Below are 21,933 nucleotides of genomic sequence, written 5' to 3' on the forward strand. Positions count from 1 at the left end.
ACCAGCCCAACAGGGTGTCTCCCCAAAGGGTGTTTGTGCGGAATGGGCTACAAAGGGATAACAATTCTGTTTAAAAACCCATAACCCGTGTTGTATTTCTACAAACAGAGGGAAACCCAAGGGACACGGCGAGGCGTGCCTGCCGGTTCCCCTGGGCTGCGGGCAATAGGCCCGGCCCCCACCAGCGGCACCGTCTGGGAAGACGTCTTTAACACCCCCCGGGAGGGCCAGAGAGTCGCACGGCCCGAGGTCTGGCTGCTGGCTGCTGGGCAGCTCCATGCTGTCTGCCGCAGTGCGCGGCCCCTGCTGGCCCCGCTGGAGGGTCCCTGGGCCATGTTGGGAACGGACTGGCTCACGGTCAAGGCCGAGGCCACACTGCCGTCACACCTCAGGGATCTTCATCCCCTCCCCGGGGGCCACTGTCCCCATCAGACAAGTGGGGGCACTGAGACCGGGGACAACAGGGTAGGGAGACAGGAGAGGCCCAGGCTGGCCTAGGGACGGCCATGCTCCTAACGCGGTGAGAGCCAGAAACAGTGGCCCTGGAACATTCCGTCAGCATGGACTCTCGTCAGGCCCTGCGCTTAGGGGAGGGCCGGGCCTCCCTCTGTGAAGCTCAGTAAACGCGCCCCAGCCCCCGCCTGTTAGGTCCCCCCTCTCTCCCGTGCCAGGCTCCCCTGCCCCCGGCCTAGGCCATCAGCTGAGACCCGAAGACATCCTTTCCCATCTAGGCTTTTGAAGATCCTGTCAAAACACTGCGGATAACTTACATCCACTTGGCAGGGCCTGCAGCGAAAATACTGCCCAGGCAGGAGAAGGGAGTGAGCCAGGCAGGAGAAGGGAGTGAGCCAAGCGAGGGCTGCTCCATGCCAGGAAACCCACCTCCTGCCCAGGGGCCAGGGGCCCTGCCCACCAGGGATGGGAGGGGCTCGGGGGCCAGATTTCTGCCAAATTAGTCAAAGGGGTGGGCTTCCCGAGACCCCTCAGGAGATCTCAGGAGCTGCTGGGAGGGCCTTCCCATCCATACTCGGCCTCCAGGGCAGCCTCCTCTCCTACTCACACAGCACCTCATCTCACCCCACCTCACTCCCCAGTCCCACCCCTTTCGGGTGCAGGAGCCCGGGGGAGGTTTTGCTGTGTGCCCAGGGTTGCACAGCGACAAAGGGGCCGGGTCACCAGACTCAGTCCAGGAAGGCAGCCTCCGGAGCGGGGAAGGCCCTGGCTTCGCCACTGCACACCCTGGAGCCAGCCCTGGCTCTGCAGCTGCTGGCTGGGCGGCGCGGGGCAAAGACGCCCACCTGCATGAACCTCGGTGACCCCGGCCGACAGAGCGGTGCAGGTGAGGCCCACACAGAGTCACCCGGGCCGGTTCACAGAGGCCCAGCCCAGACACCACAGCGTGCCGGACGGTCACCTGGGCATTTCGGGGCTCTGCCGCAGTCTCACTAGGTGATCAGAGCCCAGACAGTATTCTTGAGAACCCGGGAGCCCTAAGGATCCCCCGGGACACCTAACCAAAGCCCCCCCCCACCCCCGCTCCCGTCCACCACCGAGCACCTCTCAAGTGGCTTTTGTACAAGCAATGGCTAAGCCCTGCTCCACGGCCAAGTTCCCGGACGTGGGGCGAGCCGGGATCTCCTTATAGGGCGTGCTCTGAGGCTGCCGGAGACAGTTGGGAAAGGGAACACTCAGGCGGACAGTTGTGCTGGGAGACGGGCCTGCGTGGGTGCGGAGCCTCGGGGCCCCTGAGAGGCTGCCCCCGCCTGCCACGCGTACAGGCCATCAGAGAGCTTGGAGAAAGGTGGGGCCACGGTGGCTTCTCAAGGTCAGGGTTGCTAAACGGGGAGAAAGACGGAGCCAAGTTACAGTTCTGGTTTCACAAACTTCTGGAAAAGCCAAGACACCGCAGCTGCGCACAGGCCTCCCGGGGGCCCCCCAACCCCCAGCCAATGGTGAGCCAGCAGAGCCTTCTGCGCCTGGGGTCGGGAGTCGGCACCCCTCAGAGGTGATGCCCTGACCCAATCCTGCCCGGACCCAGGGAGACCCAGAAAGAGGGGAGGATGTCGACCAGCCTGTGGCCTCAAATGCACCCAGCCAGGGCCAACTCTGTTCCAGTCCCAGCGGGCACGGCCTTGGGGCGCCAAGTTCAGGAGGGGACACCCGGGGACACCGGAGCTGGGACCTCACTGCGCCAGTGGGAAAGGCGGCCCTGCCCTCAGCAAACCGGGCGGGTGGAGTCTGCCCGGGGGTGGCCTGGCTCCTGGACTCTCTCTCTACTCGTGACAACCAGTCAAACAAGACAGACCCTTCCTTCTGGCTCAGCTCCCTGCCCAATCACTTGGCTGCACGGCACCCCATTTAGACTCATGCAATTGGTCCAAATCCAAGTCCAGGGCCCAAGTGTGCTGGACACGGCTGGCCAAGGCCCAGAACCCACTCCCCATCCTCTCCTTCCGTACAGAACCCCAGGTTCGTGTGAGGTGACAGTGTGTCCAGCAAAGAGACCACATGTGCCAGCTTGCTGGCCACCAGATGTCAGAACGCTCGGTTCCGACTGAGGCGAAGCAGGCAGCAGTGCAAGCTGGGACATCCCGGGAGGCCGCCCAATGAGAGGGGGCGTGGGGGTGCCCTCCTCCCTCGCCGCCTCCCTCCCACCTAGAATGTAAACACGATGGCTGACGCCTCAGCAGCCACCTCGGCACGGAGGTGGCCTTGAGCCCAGCCGCCGCGTGGAGGACAGAGCGGCACAAGCATGGAGAAGAGGTGCGGCACCATGTCCCAGAGCCCCCGCACCGGCCCCAGGCTGCCTGCGCTGGCTTCTCGAACACAGTCAGACACACGCGTACTGTCTCATTCAGGCTGCTGGCAGCTGAACGCAGGTCCTGATGGCCCCAGAGCAAAGGCTACGGGTGTCCCACGGGGTGCTGCAGTCTAGGAGCTGGCCAGGCAGAGGGGGCTGGGGTGGGGGTCCAGGAGCGGCCCCTGCAAAGTACAATGTCCTCGCATAAGAGACTCGTGGCCGCCATGGCTCTGCTTCTTATCATTCGCCCTCCTCGTTCAGGTCAAGACAAAGATCTCCTGTCTGTGACACCGACAAGGTTCTTCAACATTTTCGGAAAAAAGGTTCAATCCCCTTCACATTTTTACTCCCCTTCCTGAGAGCTTGAGAGTTCTCCTCTGTGGCAGCCAGTCTCATTTCCCCTTAGGCACTGGCTACCGGGAAGCTCAGAAGCACCCGGGGTTCCGTCGCAGTGGCAGGCCTGTCGGTCAGTTTTACATCCTCCTCTGCGGCTCGGCCTGGGCGTATTTTTACTTTTTGGTTCTATTTTACGAACCTTTCCTTTGGGGAAGGAGAGTATAAAAAAGCACGGACAAATCTAAAAGCCAGGAACATGTCTAGACTATAAAGTTAATGAAAGCAAGTCGTTTATCTCTTTGGAGAATAGTCACAATGGCAAATTATCTAACAACTTCGCACTTGATAAGAACAAGGAAAACTCTCCGGTTCGTGTGTTCTCTCTGATCTTTCCAAGTGGTGCCGAAAACACCGCCGAGACCCCCCCTCGCCCAGCCCCCACCTGCAGCCACCATCAAGGGCGGGTTAGGAACCTTCCCCAATATTCAAATGTGTTACTCTATTCCCTAAGTTCAAAGGCACCACCCGTCAGAACTATCACATTAAGTGTTCACATTTCAATCTCAAAAGGATTAAAAGGTTTTTAAAAAGGTGTTAGAGCACAGGCCAGAGGGGAGGGGAGGGGAGGAAAGGGGAGGGGAGGGGAGGGGAGGGGAGGGGAGGGGGAGGGGAGGGGAACTACAGGTGATGGGGGGGGGGAACAATGGAGAAATTAACCGCAGTCACTTCTGAAGAAGGAGATGACTGGGAACTTTTCCAATTCACACGTGTCTGTAACGTTTCCTTATTTCCCACTATTTCCAGGGATCTCTCGGCCAGACACACCTGTGGGGCAGAATGCACCCGTGGTGGGCACAGCCCCCAGAAGAGCGAAACGTGGCCCTAAGGAGCTTGGGCGGGAGCGGGGGAACGGGGGGGGGGGGGGGTGGGGGGGGGGGCACCACAGGACATGTAACTGCAGCAGGAACTGGCAACCCCTGTGCCCACAAGGTGGGGGCCCAGACAAGGGAGGGGCCCTCTGGGGCAGGAGGTCCAGGCCTTGAGGGGTCACGAGCCTGGTTAGACAGGCCGCTGGGCATCCAGACGGACAGGAAGTGGGGCAGGCTGTGCAGCGGGGCAGGCCGGGGCTCTCTCTTTGCAGGGGGCTCTGAGGGTGTGGCCGGGCTGGGGTCTCCACAGCAGGAGCCCCGTTTCACAGGGGCTTTGCCCTGCACCCCGACACTGCGGCCAAACTGAGACAAGAGGAGGCTCACTTGAGAAAGAGCACTCAGCAGCTGGGCCACCCACGGGCCCGGTCGAGGACACGCGCCGAGACCCCCAGCACGGGACGCACTGGCTTCAGAAACGACGCAGCATCAGGAGTGGGTGAGGGGTCGAGAGAGGGACCCCGGAGGAGCCAGCACACTGGGCTCGCACACCAGCTCTGCCCCCCACTGCCAACTGCCAAACCACAGTGAGCCCCTTCTGACTCAGTGTCCTCATCTGTAAAGTGGGGAGAATAAAAGTTTGTCTATTAACTAGAGCTATTGAGAGTGCTGATAATAGTACTTCCCTGGATTGTGCTGAGGAATAAATTAGTTAACACATGGGAGGTGCTTAGAAATATCCCCCAACACAGAAAGGCTGAACTCGAACCCCTCTGACCACCTCCCACCCCGACACCGTGACGCTGGCCACTCCTGCGGGGGCTCCAACACGAACCTCAGCCCCAGCCAATGCACGCACGCCTCGGCTTCTGACCAGCCACCCCGAGACCCTGAGGCTGACAGGATGACAGACGCCCCCCCCTCCAGCAGTGCCCCGTCCGCCCCACAAACGGCCCCCCTGGAGGTCAGGAACGGGGGCCAGCGCTCACTTTGCAGAGGCGCATGCTGGGGTGTGCACGGACGACATGGGAGGTCGGGGGCCTGCCCGGAAGCCCTCCAGGACAGGGACAGGGCCTCCGGGACACGGGAATGACCGCGAGCTACTGGGCATCGTATCGTGCTGAGGGAGGGGCGCACGGGGACGCATCACGCTGCGTCCTCTAGTTCGGTGTGCCCTGAGATTTCTTCCGCACCAGAAAGTAAAAATAGCCGCCATAAATAATAAATAAGCCTTCTGGAGCCGAGCCGCCTCCATCCACCCCCAGCCCCTCCTCTCGGGAACTGCGTGCCTCTGGGCAAACCACCGAGCTTTCTCTGTTTCGGGGTCCTTGTTCCCAGTACGGGGGCACCCACACTGCCCCCGTCACAGGCTGCCGTTGGGGGCAAGCGACTTGATCCACATACGTCCTGTGACCTTGGCTGGCACAAAGCGAGTGTCGATCCATGTCCAAATCAGTCAAGTTATTGGTGAAAATGAAAAATGTCTTTTATTTCACGGAAAAAACTAAACGAGCTTTTTGGCCAACCTAGTGACTATGAGCCAAATGGCAGAGTGGTGGCCGCCCCATCACCTCTACGGGTGACAGGTGTCAGCGGAGCCACCGCTGCTTGGACATCCTAGCCCCCACATCTAGCACAGGACCAGGTCCGGGGACACCGCAGTAAGCAGCCACCGAGAACCCGGCCCGGGACAGGTCTGTGCACTTACAGCAGGTGGCAGGTGGGAGAGAGACAGCCTTCCAGCCGGGGGCACCACCACCGCGCTGCGAGACCCTGGTGCCTCGGGCTCGGTGACGTCACTTCCGCAGGTCACCCCAGAGAGGGAGCCGAGGCGCGACCCGACCCTGACGCCCGGAGTCACCCGGGGCAGCGCCGTGCGGAACGGGAGACCAGAAACCTCCCAGAGCTCGAGGTGCCGGAGCAGACACGGTCCGGACCCTGAGACGCGTGGACGGCGGGAACGCAGCCGTTTCAGAGGCGACGGCACAGCGCGAGCAAAGGGCCGCCCTAAATGCAGGCCGCAGAGCTGTGGACACAGAGCAGCCCGCCCTGGGTTCCGCACAGTACGTGACAAACAGTAGCCTGCTTTTGGTCAACTTGTGAGAGAAAAACTGAGAAAAATATACCACGGTAATTGTTCTTAATGATTACCTCCGGGTTTTCATTTTCAGTCCTGTCTCTATCCCCAAGATTCCAGCCAGGAGCACATCTCATTCAGCGAGGAAAGGGTAATCACGGTTTCAACGCAAGCAGGCCCTCCGCGCCCGCCCCGCCCTGCCCTGCCCTGCCCTGCGTGGAACAGCTCAGCGCTGGGTGCGCTCACCCGGCAGACCCGGAGCACGCACCAGAGCCGGGCCCTGCCCCCTCCGACAGAAGAGAAGCTTAGGGGGCGGGGGCTGCTGGGGGAGCAGGGACGCCTGAGCAGGTCCAGCAGCCCACACGGGAACATGACAACGAAGAGGGGCTGGGGAGAGGGCTGCCAGCTTCTCCACCAACGGAACGATGCAAGGAGGCTTCCCGGTCCGCGACACTGAGCTGGAGGCAGCGCCTGTCCCCACCTGCGTCCCGCAGTGCCACCCGTGCGCCCAGCAGGGCTGGGAATATGGCCCTCAGCCTTCCCATCCATTTGCCATCTCGCTCCAGAGCCTCCGTCCCTGGGCCTGAGCAGGCCCCCCCCCACTGTGTGGCCTCCAACTCAAATGAGCACCCGCTCTGCACCAGAGCCTCTGCTACTGTAACGTGCACCCATAACGTGCACCCAGCTTAACTGGGGGTCTGGATGCAGTGGCTGGGGGCCGGCCCTTCACCGGGCACGCGGCTGAGGGCTCTGGCCCTGCCGACGCCTGCGGGCCACTCTGAGCAGCTCCGCGCAATCCTGCAGGCCCACGTTCCTCCTCCCGTTCCTCGGCACTGACGTGAGCGCTCACTGGCTTTGCTCCAGAGAGGCCGCTGACATCAGGGAGTCACGGCCCCAACTCCCAGCACGGTCTGAACAGGCTGGGTCTGAACAGGCTGGGGTCGGGCGCCCGGAGTCCTGGGGCAGGAGCGCTCTTTCCTTTGTAAGGATTTGCTCAAGGTGACTCAGCCCGTCAGAGCCAGGGAAAGAACTCCCAGAACGGGGCACCGAGGGCCCCCAGGGCACTGGGGGGGCTGGCGCTGACACCAGGGACAGCGTGTGTCTGCAGCAGCCAGCCCGCAGGGCTCGGGGACAAAAATAAAACTGACGGAGCGGGAACCGCTCCATGACGTCGACAGCGCTCACCCTCTCACGGGCACGTCCCCGTGTGTATCCCCACGTGCGTCCCCCGAAACACCATCCGTGTCCACAGCTGCCACAAACGCGTCAGTGAGCAGACCCCAGTGCACGCGGCTCCTCCTGCCACTCCACGCGGCACTGTAAACACTGCCACACGCACACACAAATTTCTGTTTGCCAAACGTGCACATATCCTAAGGAAGTGAGGATAAAAATAGCTTCCAATTTTTAAAAAAAAAAATCTGTGCTTCAAATTTTAAACAAAATAAACCCTCCCTAAAAAAAGGAATGAGCTAAAACCCACAGCAGAAGCCCACCGTGGTGCTGGGAGGGGGGACCACGGTCTGCACACCGGTGGTGATTCTCCCCACGGCACAGGTTCACCTGCAGCTGCATCTGCCCCGCTCCCCGCCCCGCTCCCCGCCCCCGCTCGTGAGCCAGGCCGTTCGTAACGAGAGATGCAGAAAAACAAACGCGTTCCTTCAGCTTCCAGCAGGTGTCTCGGGTCCTGCGTGGTGAGCGTCACCCCATTTTAAAGGCGAGGAAAGTGAGGTCTCCCACAGCCAGTGGCCCGGACCTCGCCCATGGCCCCAAATAACCCCGTGGGGAAGTGGTGTGCACAGTCAACTTCTCCGCCCTGAGGTTGCCCTGCCGGACGGGCTGGGTCTGCTGTCAGGGGTCAGGGTCACAGTCACACTTGGGTGCCCAAGAGAAGGGGCCACTGGCTCTCTCAGCGGCAAGGATGCCAGACCACCCCCCCCCCCCCGGCCCCGATGAACACCAAAGCAACTAATATTCCCAAAGCCCCTCCACCTGGCTCTGGAGCAGCCGACAGAGGCAGCAGGTGGAGGTGAGACGTGCTCACCGGCGCCCAGCTCCACCTGGACCTCATGACCTGGAAGTAGTCACATCCAGTGAGGACGCTGAGGCCGGTCAGCTGGACGCCCTGAAGGGCGTGGGGGGGACAGAGGGCAGCCAGCTGGAGATAATCACTTCTCGCCTTTAGCTGCATAACTTAGAAAACAACTTTTGAACCATGTGAAATATTACCTAAGTAACAAATTCCTTTCTCGAAGCCTAACAGAGAAAACAGCCTCTACCATCAATCCCTGGAAAGACGCGCACGTGTTGGCCCCGTGACTCGCCCTCTGGCCCCAAGGATGGAGGCAGCTGCCGAAGCTGCCTGGCCTGAACCAGCCCTCTCCCCCACCCCGCTCCTCCTCCTCCCGCACCCCGAGTCTGGGAGCTGACCCCTCGCCCTCTCACCCCCACATCCAACCAGGCACCGCGCCCGCCGCCCGTCTCCTCGGCTGCCCACTGCGGCGTGAGTTCCTGCCGGGCCGGGCCCCACCACCCCACTGGGCTGTGGCCCCAGCCTCCTGCAGGAAAACCCAGCTCCCCGGCCCCCACTCCAGCCGCGTCCACTCACCCCTCCGTCACCTCCCAGCGGGGCCTTGCCCCACGGCCTCTAACCAGGGCAGGCACCTCTCCCGCACAAGGGCCCCTCAATGCCCCCAACCCAGGGCCCCGGGAGCCACTTGCCCCGGACACTCCTGTGGTCGGCCCTGATGCCCGCTCTGGCCTGGTTGCTTGCTAACTCCCCCGTGGCCAAGGCCACTGAGCCGCCAAGCCACTCAGAGTCAACAGACGCCCCCACCCCAGCCTCGGGGTCCCTGTGTGCAAGGCACTCCCTGCCGGAAATGGTGTTCACATGCTGGGTCCGGCGGGAGCGATGCCTACTTGAGTGTGGTTGGGAGGGTAATAACACTGGTGAAATAATTTGTAACTTTAATTTGAACGTTTCACCTAAAATGCCATACGGTGTGCTTGAATGTGATGTCGTCATGTTACAGAATTACGTGCTTGTGAGTTTGTAATAAAAAAGGGGTGCTCTTTGTGCCGAACCCTGTACCTCACTTCCCCACCCGCAACTGCACCCAGTTTATTCCCTAGCAAGAGGCACTAATCTCCCTCTGCGGCCTCCCTACCCTCAGCCCACTCCCCCCTTTAAGTGCTGGCCCCCACGTCCTCATCCTCGCAGGCCCCCAGCCCTCTGGGCATGCCCGTGCGCCGGGCACCCAGCCACCCTGCCTCTGCGACCCCAGCCGCCCGGCACCCAGTCCTGCTCTCAGCACCTCGGTCTCTTTCTCGGTGTTTCCTCTCCCGCGTAACTGTCCCCAACCCAACTCCCTTCCCTGAGCAGTGTGCTCTGCAAGGACCCCGAGCAAGGCCCACCCTGACGGGGGTGCTCCGGCAGGCTGGGGACATGGGCTCCCTCGCCAGCCTGGGAAGCAGCGGCTGCTCCAGGACCGGGTCTCCTCGTGTCTCAGTCCTCAAGGAATGTGGAAGGAGGACACCGAATGTCTAATCAGTCTCTAACCAGCGACTGCTTCTCACACTACAGCTTGCTCATCTGCATTTTAAAATAAAAGGTCAACCCTTCACAGGCTGAGAGTCACCTCCCCTCCCCTGCTCTGTGAAAGCACCTGGGAAAGGCCGTACGAACGGGGGATGGGGCAGGCAGGGCAGGGCACCCTTTTTCTTTCAGGGTCTCCGTCCACCCAGCGCTGGGCTGCTCCAGAAAGGCGCGACAGAGACCAGAGATGAGGACACGTCACAGGCTTCCCTTGCGAGCCTTCCCCACAGGTCACAAGGTCAGAGCAGAACAGCAGGCGGCATGCCAAGCAGGCGGTAACAGCCAAGCATCGCCCGGCCTAACAGACCCGGGTCGGGGAGGCCGGCCAGACGCCAGCCAGACCAGCGCGCTGCCCGCAGACACCCAGGCCCCCGAGTCTGAGCACCCCCACCCCACGGGGCCTCTGCCCGATGGGCTGGGGCCAGCGCTGTCCCCCTCGGAGGCGGCACCTGCCTCGGGGCCCGGCTTTGAGAGGTACATGGGGGTGATGGCCTTCAAGCTAAACCCCCAACATAAACGTTTAAGGCTGCGTTTCTATTTGCACATTTTCAAGCTGACATCCAAAATGTCTCATCGCCAGTTTAAATACTTGGAGAGGATGTAATTTCCAACGTATTGTAAATATTAACATTTCAAAAAAAACTGTTACCGTTTCTCTTTTAAATGGATCCAGTGGAATCTAAATATCATAGCAATCTGAGGTCCCCTGTCATCCATCTCACAATTAGAGGGTCAGACGCTCCTTAGAGACACCTGGCGCGTCAGGGCGCCCCTCCTGCCGCCCCAGCCTCCAGCCCACGTCCACATCGCGGGGTTCACGTCCGAGGGCCTTCTATTGAGTAATCTACTACGCTACTGGGCAATAATAATAATAATAATAATAAAGGACATCAATGTTTTAGTTTTTTTAATTTCATGCGTAAAACTGTCGAAAGTTTTCTTCTGGACAGATTTATTATCACAATTACTAGTAGTACATAGCTGATCAATAGGACAGAAGTATAAGTGTGTATAAGTAATAAGCACGGAAAATTAGGCATCATTAGAAGTACATCTCGGAAGAGATGAGTGGAAAGTTTCCCAGCTGCTTCATGCCTCCACAGAAGGATGTTATGACCTGTTGTTAGAATAAGGCCTAGTGTATCATCAATTCTATCTCTACTTTTCCATTTCTACGGGTGCCAAGTGCCACGACCGTGCGCATGAATAGAGAGGAGGACGTGACGAAACAGAGGCACACCACAGCACACTCTCCAAATGCCCTCAGGATTATATGCCAAGAATCACAGTAATTTACTGCCAAAAGTCCTACTGTGATGTCCTATCAGCTGACAATTCAGCCGTGTCCTCTTCTGGTTTCATCTCAGGCAAAGGCCTGCAAGTCCCTCACTGCCCCAGGTCACGGCCACCAGCTGCATGACGCCCGGGGCCGTGTGCCCCACGTCACCCCCAGATTCACACCTGGTAACGACGGCGCCCGGCACGGTACCCACTGTTTTACCCGGATTAACTGCATTTGTCCCAACAACAAGCCCAGGGCACAGGTACCGTTCTCATTCCCGTTTTACAGGCGGGGAGACTGAGGCACCGAGGGGTTAGACAACGGGCCAAGGTCGCAGAGCCAGAACTGTGAACCCAGGCGTCTGGCGCCTCGCCACACGGTGCACAGTGCTCCGTGGACGTGGGAGGGGGCGGCTGGGCAGGACTGTGCACCGGCTCCCTCCTCGGCGGGTCGGCTGTGAGAGGGAGCACGAGGCGGCCGAGGAGACGCACAGCGGACTCATTAAATGTGCTCCCACCACCACCGAGGACAGGTTACACTCGCGCTTCTTTGAGGTCACCGCCATCCATGCCTGGTTCCCCAAGGTACCTAATAAATGTGAAGCCCTCACACTGTCATAGCTGCCATTGCACAACTCTCGGGAGGAGGAGCAATGCCCATGACAGGGCCGACCCCGAGGGTTTAACCCCCTGCAGGTCTAACCGGTGCTCGCTTCCCTCCGGCCGGCACACAGTGAGCGGTCGGCACGCGGTGAACGGCGCGTCTGCTACCCCGCAGGCTTTGGAGACCCACAGACCCGCAGGCAAACCCCAACGCTGACCACTTCCCGGCTGAGCTCCCCAAGAGAAGCCGCAACATCTGAACCTGTTCCCTCGTCTCTCGAGCAGACGGGGAAACGCCACCACGTGGCTCGGCGGCTGCACAGAACGGGAGAATCCCGTCAGGGCACCCGGCACAGGGAACAACGGGTGGGGGCGGGTGGCTGCGGGTGGCTGCGTGCTTCCCCCTCTTCCATCACTGACACCTAGTGACCGGCCCAGCGCTCCTCTGGCTCCAGCACCCGGCGGCCCCCCGGCCCAGGGATCGGGCGCACAGGAGCCTGGCTGATTTTGAAAAACCAACTAAGTGGATTCGCTTCCGATTTTTGCAAAGAGGCTTTCTCTCTGTCTTGAAATTTCAAGTTCTCCAAACACTCGGGGATGCCAGCAAGAGTGAACAGAGGGGCACCGTGGTGGGTTTTATTTTTAGATGCCAGTGTGGAAAGCATCCATTTGGCTTCACTGTGGTCCCCAGCCACCACTTCCTCCCCCAAGGCGTCACCAAAATGAACAGCAGATACATCAGGAGAGGTTTCGTAACTCTCTGGCGGGTGCATTCTGAAACAAAGGCTCCAGTCTCCAGCGCCCCCGCCCCCGCTGACTAAGTGGATTAAAGGCTTTAGTCTAAATCTCCCTGGGGAAGCTGCATAAATCAAACACGCTGACCCCTGGAGTCCTCCCTCACGCCCTGAAGCACACCGAGGCCCCCTCCCCTCCCCTCCCATGGTGGGATCTTCCAGGAACAGGAATCAGGTACTGGGGAAGGGGCACATTTCTTCCCCTTTTAAGCTGTGTGTGCTGGTGAGCAAGTAAAGTCACTTCCTCTAGCCCTGACCGGTGTGTCTTGGCCAGACCTCGTTCCGCAAAGCCAAGGGCCGCCAGTGAGGTTCCAGATCAGGGTACGCGCCTGGGTTGGGGGCCTAGTCCCCGTTTGGGGCATGTGCCGGAGGCAACTGGTCGATGTTTCTCTCCCTCTCTCTCTCCCTGCCTTCCCCCTCTCCCTAAAAATAAATGAAGTCACTTCCCCTGAACACGGCTCCCAGCAGAAATTCCCGTGTGGACCCTGACACGAAGCTGGAGCCGACCTCAGGGAAGCCCTGTGCCCTCGGCAGACTAAGCTCCAACTACGGGCCCAGGCCGTGGGGGTGGGCGCAGCGCACCCGCAAAGGGTCCGGGGACTCCAAGGAAACCGCTGGAAAGGACTGAGAGACAAAACCAAGCCAAAGGACCCTGGGGCAGGAGCGACCTGAGACGCCCAGCCCGAGTGACCAACACGCAGCCCATCCCCTCTGCCCACTGCAGGCATCATCAATCGATCCCTGCCCTCGGCCGTCCACAGATCCAGAATCCTCCATGGCAACCGCTACCCATCAGTCAGAAGTGCCCCTGAAGGCAAACTTCTCAGCCAAGCCGGCACTCTGGCTTCCTCCTTTAGACGTCCAGAGAAGTCAACGGACGCACTCAGGGCAGACCGTGTACCTTTGCAGAGACAAGAGCAGCCTGGATGGAAAGGCTCGAGCTGACGGCACAGCTTCCAGGAACTGCCTCCTCCCCCAAAACAAACCTCAGCCGCTGGGTGACAAGTTCAACCCACAAGCTGCAGAAGGGGAAGACCAGACGGAAGAATCCAGAAGTCCGACACCAGGGCTGCTGGAGGGTTAGCGCACCCCACTTCGCCAACCGCCCACACAGGTGCTGTCAGGTCTGCACACTTCTTTCAGGGCCAGGGGACCAGCTCCAGGCCCTGGGAGATCTTTTCTCCCTCCCTCCTTCCTTCCTCCCTCCTTCCTTCCTTCCCTCCTTCCTTTCCTCCCTCCTTCCTTCCTTTCCTCCCTCCTTCCTTTCCTCCCTCCTTCCTTCCTTTCCTCCCTCCTTCCTTCCTTTCCTCCTTCCATTCCTCCCTCCTTCCATTCCTCCCTCCTTCCTTTCCTCCCTCCTTCCTTCCTTTCCTCTTTCCTTTCCTCCCTCCTTCCTTCCTTCCTTCCTTCCTTCTCTAGCCAGTGAGCACCTGACCCAAGCCCACCCCTGGGTGACGCAACACAGGGGGCAGGAGACCCCACTGACACAGTCCACCAGGGAGCCAGGGGCCCACAGGAAAGATCAGATGCGGCCTGACATCAAGAGGGGGTGTCCGGGGGAAGGTGCACACCCTGACTTGGGGCAAAGGGAACAGGAGTGGTCCTGGAGCTGACACCACTCACAGGAAGGCCGGACATGGAGACAAGGGCTCGTCCCCAGAGGGCTGAACAAACAAACAAGGCAGGGACTCGACAAACCGTGGGGCATCAGGACCACGGGCATCTGGCTGGGTGGCCATGCAGCCCTCCCCCCGCCCACCCTCCCTCCACCTAGAAGAGCTCCATCTCTCGCCCAGCCAGCTCCTTCCATGGACAAAGCCATAGCAACTCCACAGCCCGAGAGACCACCGGCCCGCCTGCGCTCTGCCCAGCAGGAAACCTCACAGGTTCCGCAGGGGAGGCACTGAAGACGAGAAGTACACGGAGGGAGGCCGGGCGCCCGGGCCCCAGGGAGAGGGGAACGTGAGCACCAAGAGGTCCCGGGCCTGAAAGACGGGGACAGCCAGGTCTGTACTCACCTGCACGACTTCTATCCCTCGCTTCCTGTGGGTGAAAACAGAGAAAACAAAGGTTACTTGGCAGGCAGGGAGCATCCTTCCAGAATGTTCTCGACAGCCAGCTGAAGGCAGGAGGGTGGGGAGAGCCAGCGGCTGCACCTCTCAGGCCATGCTCCCCAGAATGGCCTCATTTTCAAGCAAAAGGTCTGTGAACTACTAGCCGGCCCTCAAAACCACCTTCTGGCAGCAAGAGAGGGTTGGTTCCCCAGAAGGACCTGGCCGGTCCTGCAGAGACACCAACTTGGCTTCCCCACAGCCCCCACCACCCCCGCCCACAGTCCTGGGGCCCGGCCTTTGGCAGTGAAGCTCCAGCCGGGACTACCCACGATCCGCCATCACCACCTCAGCCTGGCCCCCCTGGCCTGCCCCAGCCCAGGACGCTCCAGCCCACCCTATCCCTCATGGAGGAGGCCTCCAAAGCCCTCAGTCCTTCCCCGGCTGCTCGTCCACTCCTGGCCGCCTCTGGCCCCCACAGATGTCCTGCCCACCCTCTGACCCTGGTTCAACTGTCTCGGCATTCACCGATATCCCCCAAGCCTGGGCCTCATCTCCCCCCTCCCCCAGGATCCCATGACCTCTGGTCTCCAACACCAGTGCCCTGACTCGCCCAACCCCAGTACAGACCCTCCGGGATGGGGGTCTCCCCAGGGCACACCAAGGCTCCCTGGCAGCTCACCCACCTCGACCTCCCCACCCCACACTCCTCCTGCGAGTGAGGCCCAGCACACGGGACTTCAGGCCCAGGTCTCATCGCCCGACCTTGGTCCCCACCTTCTGCCCCAGCCTTTCAAATCCAGCACAGAGAGAAATGCCCTGAGAAGCCAGCCCTGACCCACGCCGCCTTCACCCCCTCTGCAGAGCCCAAACACTCCTAAGAACGCGGGTGCCACTCTCCCAGCCACGGGTTCCGGAGCACGAACGGGCCGTCACGAGGGGTGAGGGCTGGAGAAGGCCCGGGGGTCTGTACGGACGGCAGACAGCGTGCCAGCCACCGCGCCCACGTGCGTTTCCCTGGGAAGAGGGCGGGGCCTCCGGCAGACGCTGGGGCGCTGTGACCAGGAAAGGCGAGACACTGAGCGGACCTGCGCCCATCCCGTCTTCGGAGCAGGGACTGCGGCAGAGGGTGCGCACCTGGTAAACTGACGCTCTGGAAGCGTAAGGACGTAAACCGTGGGAAACGTGAGGATGTAAACCTTGGGAAACATACGGACGTAAACCGCAGGAAACGTACAGACGTAAAACGTGGGAAACGTAAGGACGTAAACCGTGGGAAACGTAAGGACGTAAACCGCGGCTCAGTGCCTGCGCACTCCGGGGGCCCTTACGGGGTTCACAGTCGAAGGGAGAGCCGGCCCCACGCTCCCGGGGAACCCTCCCGGCCTCCCCTCACACAGCACCGCGGAGGGGAAACCTGCCGGTCTTACGTTTGCTGGGTAGCTCATGCAACGAGTGTCTCGGGGCGCCTTCCAAGAGCCCGGCAAGGAGGGGAACCTCCCGAGGAAGCCGCAAGTGGGACGGCGAGAACGAGCAAAGATGGCTCACCAGGTCACACCGCCGGATGCGCCCCGCCATCTGCCCCTCGGCCCCCAGCACCTCCACGGAACCCCAACCCGGAGGCACCCGCTAGGAGAATCAGTTGGCCGGTCCAGGGGCCCACAGTCACACCGTTTCCTTGCTGTTCTGGAAGGAGTGGTGGCCAGTGTCCACCCGCCTCCGTGATTCCATGAGGGGACGAACCAGGCTCAACTGTGCACAGCCCGGGGGCACCAGAGCCCACAGCGGGGGACAGGCAGCAGCACCCGGAGCCTGTGCCACAGCCAGCCGCCAGCTGGGCTGGCACACCGTCTCTGAGCCCTGCCTCGTCCCTCGGCTGTCCTGGCCCCCCAGGCACACCTGCGACAGCGCGGCCACAGTCTCGAGGCGTGTGGCTGTAACTAGCCAGGTTGGGCTCGGTGCTCCTCCTCGCCCTGCCCCTGTCCCTGCTTCTGGACAGAAATCAAGTCCCCAGGAAAGCGCCGGTGACGAGACTGGGATCACACAGTGGGAAAGACAAGCACACGCACAGGAGGAGACAGAGGGCCTGTGTACGTGACCCACACCAGGTGCAGAGGGCTCCCGCGGGCCAGAGCCTGCGTCTCCGCCCCCCCCCCCCAGCCAGAGTTAATCCTGGCGGCACCCAGATTATCCCCGCGTGCCCGCCATTCTGTTCATGAAGCCAATGACAGCGGTCATTTCCACCCTGTCCATGTGCAACACCCCCCACCCCACAGCGCTCCCTCCACCGGCCCTGGAACAAACAGGTCTCGGCCTCTGAAAACACGTGGAGCCCGTCACACGGGAGAGACGAACATGGGAACAGACAGTGGAGCTCCCGGGACAAAGCCGAGTCTCTCTGCAGCTCAGAGCACTCAGAACAGGAGAAGCTCCAACTCGGGGAGCAAAGGGCGGGCTTGGCTCCCCTTTCTGTCCACATCGGGCCACAGCACGCGCACTAGACCCCTCGATGGTGCAGGACCTAAGGGGCCCTGAGCACTGACCGCCTCCACAGCATGCAGCCCGAGCAAGCTGACCCCGGCCCCAAAAGGTCAGGCCTGCTGTCCCCGCTCCAGGGCCTGGTGGGGTGGGTGGAGGGAGACTTCCTTTTCACAGCACACTCTCTCGCATCTCTTGACTTTTGCACCCTGGGTCTCTACTACAATCTCAAAAACTAGAGAAATGACTTTTCTGAATTATGGTTCCAATGACAGATAACTCTAGCGGCCAGCACTCCCAGTGCCTGGCGAGAAGGAGGGGCCTGATGAGGACAGAGGCCAACCCCTGTGACTCATAAACATAAACCTGTTTTTCCGAAAACTAGATAACCACTGAAGAGAGGATTTATTTTGCAGAAGGACCACTGCCCCCCCCATCCCAAGTCCAAGGAGAGCACAGCCAGAGGAAATACAAGATACTCATTTACGAAACAAACTATTCTTTCAAGACAGCAATCAGAGAAGGCTTCACAGAGGAGGCAGCATTTGCCATTTGAACAAAAACTGAAGGGAAACTACAGGCAGACGCTGGGGAGGAGACGTTAAAGATGAATAACACGAGGAGTGCCCGCTTCCCAGAAGACATCTGTCTGGAGGTGTGGGGGCAGAACTGCCCTCACAGGGCAGGCGGGGTGATGAGAAGTGGGGTAGAAGATGCAGGCTGGGCATGCGCGGAGGCCAGCACAGCCTGGCCTTTAACCGTGGGCCGGTGGCCCCAAAGGCTAGGGCAGGGGACTAAGAGTCACCGCTGGAGCTTGTCAGAATGCTCACTAGAGGTCCAGTCCTGAAGACTCCGACTCGGGAGGTCCGGAAGCAGGGTGGAGGCGGGGGCAGTAAGTACTTTGGGGTTTGTCAGGCACCCAGGTGCTGCTCAGGAGCAGCCAGGGGTGGGATCAGCGGCTGAGCCCACCAAGGGCCGCTCCTCGTACAGCTGGTAACAGGGCCAGACTCGCCCAAGGGAAGGGGGAGGGGACGGGCTTCACGCAGGGGCAGCCCTGCCAGGTCCTGGGGACGGGAGTAAAGGGCCCCGGAGAACCAGGATGCACCGTGACGCTCACACTCTGGGCGCAGGCGGAGGCCGCGTGCCAGCACCAGGAGAGGACGCAGGAAGCCGGTTACTTTTCCGTCTTTTCAACCATAACGGGGCCAGGAGGTGGTTAGAAGCCCAGGACGGAGCTGAGCAGACAATTCAGGAACCGTCCAAGCAACAGGCAGAAATGGGAGACAACAGAGAACATGGAACCAGACCCCACTGCACCTTGTGCCTCAGTTTCTTCATCTGTCAAGTTAGGAGAACCCTGGAGCCCAGCCCACAGAGTGCCGGGCTCACACTGGGACTGCGGGCTCTGCCCTGCCTGCCTGCCTTCTGGAACCGCCTTCCTCTGTCCCACGTGATTCTCCAGGGGTGGGTACGTGGCCTAGAGCACAGGCGGCAAACACAAGGCCCGTGGGCCAAATCCGGCCCTCCACCTTGTTTTATCCAGCCCAGTATCTTGTTTCTACCCGGCAGCAGCACTGAGCTCTAGCTTAACTGTTAAGGAGCAGTTTCATGTATATAGTCCTAAAGTTACATTCGGCCGTTTGAAGGCAATCGCGAGGCTGATGGGTACCCGGTGAAAATGAGTTTGACACCCCTGGCCTATAGCGTCACAGTCGTAGGATGGGGCTGGGACCCAAGCCAGGCGGGCCCCGATCCTTCCCAGGGCAGGTCCTGGGGCCCGTCAGCAGCGGAGAGCTCGGCCGCCGCCGCCTCCGTGTGCCCAGACCCCCGGGGCCGTGCCGGGAGGAAAGGCCGGCGTTCTCCCGCCAGAGACCAAGGCCCTGACCCAGCGCCGGCCTGGAGCCTGTCTGCTCTGGACTTCCAGCTGCGACGTTTTGCTGAAGCCAGCTGACACTGAGTTTCTGTCACTAGCCACTGTCTTGTTCACTACAGCAGGTCCTCAGTAAGTGACAGTAGCTGCCACTTTCTGAAAATGACAGAAATTACCTGGGACGACCTGGCGCAGAGGGAGCGGGAATGATGAAGGAGCCCGGCGAAGAGCACACAAGGTCGGGGAGAAGAGAGCTCCTCAGAGGCCGGGTGGGCAGGGCCGCCAAGAGGGAGACGTGCCCACAAGCCCACACCATGAGGCTACGTGAGGCTACGCAGGCCACTGGGTATGACGTCAGGAAGGTTATCGCTGGACACGCTGGGACTACGACCCCCACCAAGCAGCAGGCCTACAAGGGCCCCCTGAAAACCAGCGGCAGGCACAGGGCATGTTGCTGAGCCAGCCTGGGTCTCAGCCTTCACTTCTGTTAAATGGGTATGAATTTCCCAGCCCAGCGGGACCTTCCCAGGCAGGTACGAGACCTGAGGGCTACAGGCAAGTGAAGCGTGTGAAATGGTGGATCGAACAGAGGTCCCCTCTGACCAAGGAGAACAGTGAGTCCAGTGACAACTGGGAGAATTCCAGGAGCTCAGAGAAGGCAGAACAGCGACGAAAGAACTGGGAAGTTTGTAAAAACCGCATCAAGAACCGCTTATCTTCTGTATGCAAGGCTGCCGCCGCTTGCCTCCCACCCAGGCACAGCCCCCACTGCAGAGGGGGCTCACAGGGTCACCCCGCTGTGGAGGAGGCCAGGCCAGGCCTCCAGGGGCAATGTCACAACGGAGGGAACGGGCCTGGAAACGCAGGCCCCCTCCCACCCCGGGCAGGGAGAAAGGAGCCGCACCTGCCCCCGGAGCAAAGCCCACTGGAGGCGGGAGGGTGTGATCATGCCAGCGGTGAGGCGGGCACATTCCTGCCCAAGCCATTTGAAGCGCACACTGGTAACCCCCGGGTTTCAGAACCCCTGTACAAAGCCCCTTTAGCACCCACAAGGCCTGTGGGCAGTCTCCACCCACCCACTGCCTCTCCCTGCCCTGCAAAGGACTCGGGGTTCCCCGGATAGGCGGCTATGCCTCCTCTGGGACCTGTGTGTGCAGGAGGACAGACTGTTCCCACTGCCTCAGACGCCACCCCAGCATCACCGCCTAGCCCACACCCGAGGGCAGCTCCCTGGGGGCCTTCCTCGGCTCCCCCACGCCACAGCACCCCAGCTCTGAGCCCAGACACGCAGGCTGCCCAGCTGAAGGCTCCGAGGTGGACATCAGTGCTGGCCACGGTGCCGGCAGCTGTCCCCCTCCGGTGCACTCCCCGGGACTCCCGCACCCTGCGGCTGGGCAGACCCGTGCGCCTTGCTCTGGCCCGTGTCACTTCCAAGTAGCAGCACTCGACTGCCAGCGTCCGACTCGCAGCCAGGCCACAGGGATGGCTCCCAGAGCCAGCCCAGACCCATTCCTGGAAAGAAACCTGGCCGGGCGGCCATGCAGCCAGGCTGGGAGGCAGACAGGAGCTACTCAAAGGACCTTCAGCCTTGACGGGAGTGGTTCAGTTGGTTAGGCGCTGTCCCCAAGGTGAAAGGTTGCCAGTTCGAGCCCCGGTCAGGCCACATGCCTGGGTTGCAGGTTCAGTCCCCAGCCAGGGCACATATGAGATGCAACCAATAGGTGTACCTCCCTCACATATCTGCTTCTCTCCCTCTCTTTCTCCCTCCCTTTAAAAACAAACAAAATCTTTAAAAAAGAAATAAAAAAAGAGGACAATCAGTAACAACCGAAGACATTTTTGATCGCCAGAACCAGGAAAAGTTCTACTGGTTTCCAGAAGGCGGAGGCCCTACGGTGCAGGGGACGGCCCCTACACGAAGAACCGTCTGGCCTGAGCTGTCCACGGGGCCGAGGTTGCGAGAGGCAGGACACAGAGGGCACCGCTGCGCCGCCGCAGGGGGGACGCCTGCCTGGAGAGCCGCCCGGCTGCAGTGAGCGCCGAGCGAGCGACAAACCAGCCTTCGTGGCAAACCTCCCGGGGCTGCTCTTCTTGCAGCCCGGCCTGGCCTATCCTGGCTGACAGATGCTCCTTCAGGAAACAGGCCTCGTGCCCCGTCTACACCCCAAGTTCTTTGTGTTGATCCTCACCCAAGGGCACGCTTACTGATTTTAGGGAGAGGAGAAGGAAAGAGAGAGGGGGGGACGAAACATCGATGGGAGAGAGAGACATCGATCAGTAGCCTCTCATACACGCCCAGACCGGGGACCGAACCTGCAACCTAGGCATGTTGAACCCTCAACCGTTCGGTTTATGGGATGCTGCTCCAATCAGCTGAGCCACAAAGGCCAGGGCTACACCCCGAATTCTTGTAATACCTGACACGTGGCGTTTGGAGGTCCAGTATAAGGCATCAGGGGTGGCAGGGGGTAGTACCAATCCCTTCCATGAAACCCTCCCATGGGGAGCCCCACTCTCTAAACACCCCAGGCGGACACAGCTCTGTGCCTTTGCACACGCCGCTCCCTCTGCGAGCTGCCCTCCCTCCCTGGCAGACCCCTGCTCTCCCTCAAGTGCAGCTCACACGCCGTTCTCACAGAGAGGCTGCTGCCTGCCCCCGCCCAGGGCAGCAACAACGGCCCTTCGGCCATCCACCCTCTGACACTTCAGGCTGCTCCGTGGTCCGCTGCCGACCCTGGGGCCCCCGAGGCCGGAGACTGATCCTTACAAAGCACCCCACACCCACCACAGACCCCACACCTGGGGACACCGGAGCTCTGCACCCGCCAGGTGCCCCAGCCTCCCAGGGCTGGGCCGGGGCGCCCGTCCCGAGCCGTCCCTGCGGGTCTGCTTCCAGGGCGGCCTGGTTCCCTTGCTGATGATGAGCTTCAGAATTGGGATTTCCCTCCTAGTAGCAGTGCCAGAAACTGAACTGGCCCGGTATGAAGGCAACGTGTGCGCAGAATTTTGAAGCCAGCACAAACATCTGAATGATCTGGGCAGCTCTGGGAAAGAACCAGCTACACTGGACACTGCGTGTGTTTTCCCTGTTTGGTGGCGGGGCGGGGAGGGGGGGTGACACCCTCTCCCTGATTACAGGCTCACCCAATCCTGTGACTGAAGCCGTTCCCCCACACTAGGTG

General features: G+C 60.9%; 1 protein-coding gene across 4 annotated transcripts in view; it reads right to left on the reverse strand.

The window, feature by feature from the left end:
• ITPK1 (inositol-tetrakisphosphate 1-kinase) overlaps positions 1 to 21,933 on the reverse strand; it is a 121,385-nt gene that overhangs the window by 75,992 nt on the left and 23,460 nt on the right. For 3 of the 4 annotated variants that reach the window (XM_036013454.1, XM_036013437.1, XM_028506543.2), the window contains one exon: positions 14,371 to 14,395. The exons of the other annotated variant lie outside the window; for it this stretch is intronic. Coding sequence is in view for 2 of the 3 variants with exons in the window: in XM_036013437.1 (XP_035869330.1) it covers positions 14,371 to 14,395 (25 nt within the window). In the remaining variant the exon portion in view is untranslated. The remainder of the gene's footprint in view (positions 1 to 14,370; positions 14,396 to 21,933) is intronic. 4 annotated transcript variants of the gene reach the window in all.

Source organism: Phyllostomus discolor, chromosome 1, assembly GCF_004126475.2.
Source record: "Phyllostomus discolor isolate MPI-MPIP mPhyDis1 chromosome 1, mPhyDis1.pri.v3, whole genome shotgun sequence".
In the NCBI taxonomy this organism is placed as follows: domain Eukaryota; kingdom Metazoa; phylum Chordata; class Mammalia; order Chiroptera; family Phyllostomidae; genus Phyllostomus; species Phyllostomus discolor.